The sequence below is a fragment of the Ciconia boyciana genome, chromosome 5 (assembly GCF_034638445.1).
Source record: "Ciconia boyciana chromosome 5, ASM3463844v1, whole genome shotgun sequence".
Classification (NCBI taxonomy): domain Eukaryota; kingdom Metazoa; phylum Chordata; class Aves; order Ciconiiformes; family Ciconiidae; genus Ciconia; species Ciconia boyciana.
The window spans coordinates 1,919,619-1,929,619 of NC_132938.1; the positions used below are offsets into that span (position 1 = coordinate 1,919,619).

General features: G+C 60.3%; 1 protein-coding gene across 1 annotated transcript; it reads left to right on the forward strand.

The window, feature by feature from the left end:
• On the forward strand, nucleotides 1-9,794 carry EMX1 (empty spiracles homeobox 1). Its single transcript, XM_072862622.1, has 3 exons — nucleotides 1-379; nucleotides 2,963-3,147; nucleotides 9,315-9,794. Exons 1-3 carry the CDS (start codon nucleotides 1-3, stop codon nucleotides 9,480-9,482), a joined length of 732 nt encoding a protein of 243 aa, XP_072718723.1. The 3' UTR covers nucleotides 9,483-9,794.
• Nucleotides 9,795-10,001: the final 207 nt, after the last annotated feature.

A 10,001-nucleotide genomic window follows, 5' to 3' on the forward strand; every position in this document is an offset into this window, starting at 1 on the left:
ATGTTCCAGCCGTCTGCGAAGCGCTGCTTCACCATCGAGTCTCTGGTGGGCAAGGACACCCACCTCGGCCCCGAGGAGCCCCCGCGCCCCGCCGCCCTCGCCTACCCCGGCCCCGGCCCCGCCGCCGACGCCGCCGCCTTCGCCCCCGGCTTCCAGGGCGCCGCCGCCGCCGCCGCCGCCGCCGGCCGGGCCCTCTACGGCAGCGCCGAGCTCGTCTTCCCCGAGGCCGTGGGGCACCCGGCGCTGCCCGTCGGGCCCCACCAGCTGGGGGGCTCGGCGCTGCCGCACCCCCACTCCTTCTTCGGGCCGCAGCACCGCGACCCGCTCAACTTCTACCCCTGGGTGCTGCGGAACCGCTTCTTCGGGCACCGCTTCCAAGGTGAGCTGCGGGCGCGGCCGGCCGGCGCCGCCGCCTCCCGGGGCGCGGAGGGGGCGCGGAGCGAGGGCTGCCGCCCGCCCTGCCCGGCTCCGGCTCCGGCTCCGGCTCCGGCTCCGGCTCCGGCTCCGGCTCCGGCCGGCCGCGTCCCCCCGCCCCGGGGCCGGTTAACGGGGGAGGCCGGGGGAGACCCGGAGGCAAAACCTGTTGCTGCGGTGCCTGCAGGCGCGGCCGGCGCTCCGGGCGCTTGCACGCGGGTGCCGAGCGCCCTTGCACACCCGGCGCTCGGTGCGTGTGCGCGCTCGGTGCATTTGAGCACCCGGCGCTCGGTGCGTGTGCGCGCTCGGTGCCCTTGCGCACCCGGTGCCGGAGTGCGTTTGCACGACCCGGTGCTCGGTGCAGTTGCGTGCTCGGTGCGCTTGCACACCCGGTGCCGGAGCGCGTTTGCACGCTCGGCGCGTTTGCACGGCCGGTGCTGGGCTCATTCGCCGGGGGGCGGGGGGGCCGGAGCGGGTCCCGGCCGGGCACCGCGGGGCTGCCGGGGCCGGGACCGGCGCTGCCGCCTCCCTGCGCGGCTCCGCGGCCGGGAGCCGAGCGGTTGGGATCCTGCATCTCGGGAACGAAGGGGAAGATTGCGGGGGCTCTGGGCTGCGCAGCGAGATCTTGTTTGATTTTATGGCTTTTCTCGCTTTTCCTTCTCTTTCCTTCTTTCTCTTTCTCTTTTCTTTCCTTCTCTCTCTCTCTTCTTTCTCTTCTTTCTTTTTCTTTCTTTTCTTTTTTCTTGTCTTCTGTTTCTTTTCCTCTGTCTCTATCTCGTTCCTTTCTCTTTCTTCTCTTTCTCTCCTTTTCTATCTCTCCCTTTCTTATTTTCCTCTTTCTTTTCCTTTCTCCATCTGTGTCCTGTCCCTTTTTCCTTTCCTTTCCTTTCCTTTCCTTTCCTTTCCTTTCCTTTCCTTTCCTTTCCTTTCCTTTCCTTTCCTTTCCTTTCCTTTCCTTTCCTTTCCTTTCCTTTCCTTTCCTTTCCTTTCCTTTCCTTTCCTTTCCTTTCCTTCTCTTCTCTTTTCCTTCTCTTCTCTTTTCCTTCTCTTCTCTTTTCCTTCTCTTCTCTTCTCTTCTCTTCTCTTCTCTTCTCTTCTCTTCTCTTCTCTTCTCTTCTCTTCTCTTCTCTTCTCTTCTCTTCTCTTCTCTTCTCTTCTCTTCTCTTCTCTTCTCTTCTCTCCTCTCCTCTCCTCTCCTCTCCTCTCCTCTCCTCTCCGCCCCGTCCCCTCGCTGTCCCCGCCGCGGTGCCCGGGGGCCCGGCCCGGCCCGCATTGGGGTTATCTGCTGGGCACCAGCCCCGCGCCTGGCTCCGGGCTCCGCCGGGGATCGCGGCCGCTGCCGGCGGCGCCCGGGGGCCCCGGCCCGCCGGGACACGGCCCCGGCCCCGGCCCGGGAGCGGCTCCGGGGCACTCCCGGCCCCGGCCCCGGCCCCGGCCCCGGCCCCGGCCCCGCTCCCGCCCGAGCCGCCGCCGCCCGCTGCCTCCGCGGGTCCCCGGCTGCGCCGCGCCCGGCCCGGCCCGGCCCGGCCCCTCCGCCCGCGGCCTCGGCCCTTCCCGCCGGAGCCGGCCGCCGGCTGCCGTCTCGCCCTTCCCTTCGGCATTTTTCTCCTTTCTTTCGTTTCTTTCCACCTTTTCCTTCTCTCTTTCCTTTTCGTTCTTTTCTTCCCTTCTTTTCGTTCTTTTCTTCCCTTCTTTTCGTTCTTTGCTTTCTTCCTTTTCCTTCTTTCTTTTCTTTCTTTCTTTCTTTCGTTCTTTCTTTCCTTTCTTTTCTTCTTTCGTTTCTGTCTTTTCTTCCTTCCTTTCTTTCTTTCCTTCTTCCTTTTTCTTACTTGCTTTCTCACTTTCCTTCTTTCTTTCCTTCTCCCTTTCACTCTTTCTTTTCTTTCTTGTCTTCCTTTCTGTCTTACTTTTCTTTCTTTCTTTCTTTTTCTTTTTCTTTTTCTTTCTTTTTCTTTCTTTTTCTTTCTTTTTCTTTCTTTTTCTTTCTTTTTCTTTCTTTTTATTTTTCTTTCTTTCTCTTGCTTTTCTTTCTTGCTTTTCTTTCTTGCTTTTCTTTCTTGCTTTTCTTTCTTGCTTTCTGTCTTACTTTTCTTTTTCTTTCTTTCTTGCTTTCTTTCTTCTTTCCTTCCTTTCTTTCTTGCTTCTCCCTTTCTGTCCCCCTTTTTTTTCCCTGCCACTTTCTCAGGCTGTCTCTCTCTTTCTGCTCTTTTTTATCTTCTTTTTCTCTCTTTCCCTCTGTTTTTCTCTTTCTTTCTCCTTTCCCTTCCCCTCCCGTTGCCCCCGTGTCCAGGCGCCCCATGGGATGGAGGGCAGCTGGGGAGGGAGCTCGGCCACACCGTGAGCACTGAGGTGCTCGGGGGGGGGGGGGGGCGAATGCTGCAAGCTCGGGGCGGGGAAGCTGCCCAGGGCCCCCCAGTATCTCCTTGTCTGTCCTCCCCACGTGTCAGGGCAAGAGGGTCTCCCCAACATCCTCCCCCGCTCCCACCGAGGGGGAGCTGCAGGGCTGGGGGTGCTGGCGCGGGACCCTGACTCCGCACTCTGTCCGCAGGGAGCGAGGTGTCCCAGGAGAGCCTGCTCCTCCACGGCCCCTTCGCCCGCAAGCCCAAGCGCATCCGCACCGCCTTCTCGCCGTCGCAGCTCCTGCGGCTGGAACGGGCCTTCGAGAAGAACCACTACGTGGTGGGCGCCGAGCGCAAGCAGCTGGCCAGCAGCCTCAGCCTCTCCGAGACCCAGGTACCCACCCGCCGAACCCACAGCCGTCAGTCCCACCGTCCGTCCGTCCGTCCGCGGGTGGGAGCAGCTCAGCATGGGGCGGCAGAGACGGTGCCGACCCCGTGCAGGGCTGGGGCTGCGCTTTGCGAAATCCCAGCTGGGTTTCTCCAGGAATCCCGCATGGAATCGGTGGCCGAAGCGCGCGGATTCGCGTGGGCTCGGGGTGGGTTTGGGGTTTGATTTTTTTGCCGCAGCATTTGGTCGTTACAGTCGTGCCCAGCAGGGCTTGAGGCTGGGAACGCAGGTCTTGCGTCGTGCCGCTCTCCGGAGTGATTTTCTGGTGTTACGTCTTGTTTGCTTGGGGTATTTTTTTCCCAAGAGCAATATACGGTTTTAAAAATCCAGTGGAAAAAGGAGCAGCAGATGAGACCCTTCCCCGGAGAGCTGCAAAACCGCCCTTCAGTTGTGCTCTTTTGGTGTTGTACACAAATACCGCGGTGCCTGAAAGTCAGGATGGGTGCAACGATGGGTGCCTGCCGAAGGGCATTTATTTCCGCTGCAACTTTCTGATTTTTTTAGAAAAGACATTTCCCAGGCATTTAGAAATGATGAGACCCAGGAGGACCGTAGGGAGGAAGGGAAACGGAAAAGCGTACGGTGCTGGGGGAAAACAGGGGAGTCAGGGCTGAGCATCTCTGTGCGTGTCCAAGCCCGGTGTCCTGGCGAGCAGCTATTCCCAAATGCTGCGGGCGAAGGTACGCTATTTCCCATCATATTCAGTAACTGAGTCGATGGAGAAAGTTTTCTCCAAATGCTGGCTAGGTAGTTTGGCCTATATTCTGGATTAATTTAATTTTTATCCTTTAATTCAATTGGAAAATAAAGCTGGAGCCGTGGGTGTTCCCGGTACCCGCCTGGCTCATCCTTGCAGAGGCTCTGCCAAGCAAAACCTCCAAATACATCTCTGCGAGAGGGAAGTTACCAGGAGGAAAATGTCACTGTCACGGGGACAGCAGGAAACCGCAGGTGTGGGTATCGGGGAGGATGGACAGAGCCCACAAAATCCAGAGGCTGTTCGTATCCTGATGCTGATGCTCTCCCGACCCCCAGCCCTGCGGCTCGCAGGGCACGGCAGTAGCTGCCACCCCAGCTCGGGTCCGTTCCTTGCTGCTTCTGTCATCTCTCCAGGATGAAAATGATCTAAAGGGAAAAAAAAAAAATACCAAACCCCAAAGGTCAAAGAACAAACAGCAACTTGCCCGGGCGGAAGGGGCAGCTGCGGATGCCCGAGGGGGAGCTCAGCGACTCCCTCGGATTTTGCATTATTGCCCTGAGCCTAAATGCAATACTGCAATTTATTGGGGAAAAAGCAGCGGCATCCGTCCCTAAATCCAGGGGGAGATTCAGAAATGGAAAGAGGCAAGACAGATAGATAGATTTTTTTTTACGCACTGCAGCGTATTTTGTAGTACGGCATTTCCATGTTTTTGGAAAGCTGCTGCAGCCGCTCGGCACAGGGTAATTCATCACCTGCGGCCAGGGAGCGAGTGCGGGTCAGGGCGGGAGGCGTTCGTGGGGCCGGGGCCGGCTCCCGGGGGAAAGAGCATCAGGCTCGGGAGCGGGATGGCAGCGAGTGTCAGCAAAGCATCCCCGAAGGCAGCAGCAGTTGGCAGGGGGGCCCGCGGGGCAGCAGGGAAGACTTTTTCCCTTTCGGCTTTGCGGCTTTAGAAAAATAATCTTTTAAAAAAATTTTCTTTGAATTACCGGGAGGGAAATAACCCCAATGTGCAGAGGGATGTGATACGGGATGGGCATCAACGTAGCGGGACTGGCAGGGTGCGAGAGCCAGCCTGACCGGTGGCTGTGCCAAAAGAAGGCATTATTATTATTATCATTATTATTATTATCATTATTATTATTATCATTATTATTATTATTATATATCCAGTGACAAATCCGACACGCACGCAAACCTCCCGTGGCAAACCACCCCCTGCCCTCCGTGACACACGTCCCCAGCGTGACGCCGGGTGACACAGGCACGTTTTCAGCCGGTGCAGATACCCAGCCCCACGTCCAAACCCACGGGTGGGTCTGCTTGCTTATTTCCGAGTGGGTGCAGCCGCTCCGAGAAGGGGCTGGCGGTTATGGCTGGGCCTGGCCCTATTTCCCAGCCGCTTTTCCCCCCGGAAAAGGGAGCTTTGCTCTTTGGGCTGGGCCCGCTCCGGGTCCCCCAGCCGGGGAGCAACACCTGGAGCAGCCCAGGGGGAAGGTGAAAAGGGTAGGGGTACCTGCCCCGCTCAGGAAATGCCTTGGGATACAGGGTGGGGAAGGGTGGACGTGCTTAACCCCTTCCCATCCTTTCTCCTACCAAGCAGCTGCATTAGTCTGGGATAAGACAGGCCCACGCAACAACGGAAAAAAAAAAAAAAGGGAATGGGAGAAAATCCCGCAGCAGCGCAGGGTCCCAAAGCAAACGCCAGCGGTCGAGAAGTGGGATCAGGCTGGAGTACGCGTAGGGAGGGTTCGGCAGGGGACGCGGGGCGGCCTGCGCAAGAGGAGCCGTCCGTGGGGTTTGTGCGTGACCGGGATGACGCGGGGGGGGGACACGGCGTGCGTGAGCCGGATGGCGTAACGAGCCGGGCGGTCGGCGTGCCGCGGGGGTGCCAGGCGGCGTGGGTGCACCGGGGCTGGCGTGCCGGGGGTGGGATGCCTGTGCCGGGTAGGTGGGGAGCGGGGAGGAGGTGGGGGTACCACGCTGTGTGCCGTGGTCGTGCCGGGCTGGGCGACACAGGCGGTCACGCCGCTGTGCCCATCGCCGGTGGCGTCAGGTTGCTTCACCGCCCGGGGGAGCACGCTGGGCTGGGAAATAACTTCCCTGAGTTAATTTTGCACGACGCAGCCTGCCCATCCGGGCAGAGCCTCTCCGTCCCCGGCAGCGCGTGGTGCTAACCCCACTTGGAGTCTCAAATCTGCCTTCCCAAAGCAAAGGCCTCACCCTGGCTCCTGCCAGCAGGAGGTTTGGGGCGATGATGGAGACACCCGACATCCCGGCATCCCCTCCTGGCATCGTGCGTGCAGGGATGGAGGCACAGCAGCCCCAGCCGGTGGGTCAGGGACGGCCGGGCATCGCAGACGCTCTGGCCGGAGCGGTAATAATTAACCGAGCGAATGCCTGGGAGTCACAGGAGGAGAAAGATGCACGTCCCAGATACAGCCGGAGAGCGGCCGCGCTGCAAAGCTGGGTGTGCCGGCTACCCTGCGCTCCGTCGGGGCTGAGCCTGCTGGGACTGGCAGTGGTCCCCTGCTGAGGACCATCCCCAAAAATAAGCTCTTAAAAGTTTTGGGGTGTCTTTAGAAGAAAAGTCCTGGCTGGGACTGCAGGCGTAAGCGAGGGTGCAGCGCTGATGCCTGGGGAGCTCCGCTGCCCTTCGAGGTGGTAGCACATTTGGGTGACAGCACGGCAGAAGTGGTGTCACTGCGTCTGGCCCCAAGTGACGGCGGGGCTGGTCCCTCTCGGTCACCGCTCAGACCCATCCCCGTGCCCTCAGCCTTCGGCAGGGTTTGGGTCACAGGGCCGTTGTCCAGGGGAGCCACACACGAAGCCACCGGATTTTAATTGTCCCCATCTTGGTGATGGCAACGTCACCTTTCGGGCAGAGCTGCTTCTCTGGGTGCTGTCGGCATCCCCGAAGCAGAGCGTGATTTCCCGGTGGACGCGATGGCCCGCAGGGTGTTGCACGGGTGGGAGCACATCACGTGTGCAGGCAAAGCGGTGGATGGGAGCTGTGTGTAGAGGCAGGACCGGGATGCAGGAGCCGTCCAGGGACCGTCCCCATCCCGCAGCAGGAGCGTGGGGACGGTGGTGACCCCGGAGGGCAGGGCCAGCCCCGGGGAGTGGCCGGGCAGGGACCCCATGAGCATCACGCCAGTCGGATGCACAAACACCCGGCATGACAACGGTTAATGCGGCGAGGGTTTGGGAAGGGATAAAACCCCCTGAGCTTGGGGGTTTAAACCAATTACTCTCGGAGTCAGGATGAGGCATCGTAGGGGGCAGCTTATCCCCCAGTTGCCCACTGTGAGGTTCTCACACTTCTCTCATTGTGGCTTCTGGCCCGTTGGAGCGAGGGATATGGTATTGGAGGGGTCAGGGAGCCCATCCAGCCTGGAAACATCCCCGTTCCCGCAGCCGAAACAGTTGGGAAGTGCAGGGGAGCCTCATCCCACAGGAGACGGCCGTACCCGGCTGGGTTTCTCTGAGCTGAACCAGAGGAGGAAAGGCTTTACATGCCGGAGCCGCTTCACACCCACCCCTGATTTCCACAGAGCCTCACTCAAGCATCTTAATTGCTTTATGCCTTAGTTTCCCCTTCTATAATTTAGGGATAAGGCAACTTCCCTGCTCCCAGAGGGCTGAGAGCTTTAATTAAAGTTTGCAAAGTGCTTTGCAGTCGTTGAATGAAAGGCGCCAGCTCCGTATTGTTCCAGAAATGCCCCAAAGCTAGGAAAGCAAATGGTTTGAGTCCAGGGCGGGGGGGGGGGGTGTTATAATATATACCGGTGCCATAAAGCAGCTGGTTCCATAGACTAAGCGTGCCTGAAAGTCAAGGGCTCGTACTGCGCTGGCTGCGCGGCACCCTGCAAGGGTTTTGCTCACCTGGGGAATGCAGCGAGGAGTGAACGCTGGCCTTCGCCTCGCTGCGAAAGGCTCCAGAGCGGAAAGCAAGGGTCGCTTGCAATTAATGCTGAAGGAGAAGGGGGAAAGGGGGTGACGGTCCCAGGGGACGAGGTGCGGCAGCGGCTGCTGGAGGGGCTGCGGGCACCGCAACACCTGCGAGCGGGTAAATGCTTCAGCCTGGCCTGTGCTGCGCTGGCAGCGGCAGCCGAGCAGCGGCACCTAGTGTCCTGCGGGCCCGGGCCGCCGGGCAGCATCCCGCATCCCTGCCTGCAGCATCCCGCATCCCTGCCTGCAGCATCCCGCATCCCCGGCTGCAGCATCCCGCATCCCTGCCTGCGGCATCCCGCATCCCTGCCCACAGCATCCTGCATCCCTGCCTGCGGCATCCCGCACCGCTGCCTGCGGCATCCCGCACCCCTGCCCGCAGCATCCCGCATCCACGGCTGCAGCATCCTGCATCGCTGCCTGCAGCATCCCGCATCCCTGCCCGCAGCATCCCGCATCCATGCCTGCAGCATCCCGCATCCCTGCCTGCGGCATCCCGCATCCCTGGCTGCACGGCATCCTGCATCGCCAGCCACATGGGTGCCCACAGCATCCCACAGCACCGACCACATGGGTGCTTCAGCATCCCAAACCGACCGCCGTGTCCATGCCGCCATGTCCAGCCCGCACCACAGGCCATGCTCCCGGCACTGGCATGGAGGGTGTGCGGGGTCGGAGCAGGATGCTCGGGGCCTCGGGCAGGCGAGGAGGGTGTCAGCTCCAAGGATGGAGACCCCGCTGCCTCTCTGGGCTCCTGGGACAGTGTTTGACCGCTGTCATGGTGGAAAAGGTTTCCTGAAACCTCAATTTGGTAAATTAATGATCTATAATTGTAATTATAATCTAGCTATAATTAGCCACCTGGTTATACACAGTCCAGCCCAAGCCTAATGATGCCACCCTGGCCCTGGGACACAGGTCCTCGCTGGAGGCGTGGGGATGGCTCTGTGCGTCGGCCCACGTGGTCGTTGGAGCCACGGCCGCTGTGCCCGTGGCATCCTGACACCCGCGACCAAATGAAACGGTGCTGGGTTTAGCTGCTCCCGCCATGCTGTGCCGCTCGGGGCGCAGCCCAGACGCCAGGGTGACGGGCACGGGGTTGTGGTGCTGTAAGGAGGGTCCCCGTGTGCCTGCTGACCCCGTGCCTGAAGTGTGATTGAGCATCCTTCACCCCTCTTGGGTTTCCCCAAGGCCGGGCTGTGCAGCAAAGCGGAGCTGGGAGGCGGCAGCACCCCGCATCCTGCAACCCACCACATCTGGGCCCCCCGTCCCAACTTGCCGCAGGCAGAGGGGAAACCAAGGCAGGGCAGGGTGGCCGTGGGAGCGCTCCTGGGCGGCCAGGGACTTCTTTTTTGCTGATCTCCGAGGAAAACTGAGCTTGCTGCCTGGTTGCAGCACCATCCCTCGCCGGGGCTGGCTGTGCCGGGACCCCCGCGAGCGCCCGTCTCTCCTTCTCCCCCAGGTGAAAGTGTGGTTCCAGAACAGGCGGACGAAATACAAACGGCAGAAGCTGGAGGAGGAAGGACCCGACTCGGATCAGAAGAAGAAAGGTTCCCACCACATCAACCGATGGCGCCTCGCCACCAAGCAGTCGAGCGGAGAAGACATCGACGTCACCTCCAACGACTAAGGCAGGGACAGGCTCCTGGTGCAGCCACCATGGAGAGGAACCCGGGGGAGGAAGGGGGGACACAGGCGGCATCGCCAAACGAACTCTAGGGACGTCGCCGAAGCCACCGCCGCCACCGCCGCCCACTGCCTTTCCTCCGGGGTGCCCGGCCTGACCGGGGACCCGCGCCCCGTCCCCCCCCGCCGCCCGGGGCGTCCCTCGGAGGTGCTTTTCGGGAAGCTCCCGCCGCCGAGCCGAGGAGGAAGAGGGGGCTGCCAGGGCGCCCGCGGCCCCGGGACGCGACCGCGCATCCTCCTCTGCGCTGGAAGCCGTCCGTCAGCCATGAGATCAAATAAAAACGTCCTACCTAGAAGCTCAATGTCCCCAACCCCTTTTTCATTTTCCTTTTTATTTTTCGCTTTTTCTTTTTTTCGCCTCCCTCCTTTTCTCCGTTGTTTTGTTGGGTTTTGTTTTTTTGTTTTGTTTTTTTTTTTTTTTACACAGTTTTATTTTAATTTATTCTTTTTATTTTTGTGCCTG

Bases quoted from the DNA above. Each gene is read 5' to 3' on its own strand.
- EMX1 (XM_072862622.1), top strand. From the start codon at position 1: ATGTTCCAGCCGTCTGCGAAGCGCTGCTTCACCATCGAGTCTCTGGTG. The intron at 380-2,962 runs GTGAGCTGCGGG...CTCTGTCCGCAG, and splicing joins CTTCGGGCACCGCTTCCAAG to GGAGCGAGGTGTCCCAGGAG. The intron at 3,148-9,314 runs GTACCCACCCGC...CTTCTCCCCCAG, and splicing joins TCAGCCTCTCCGAGACCCAG to GTGAAAGTGTGGTTCCAGAA.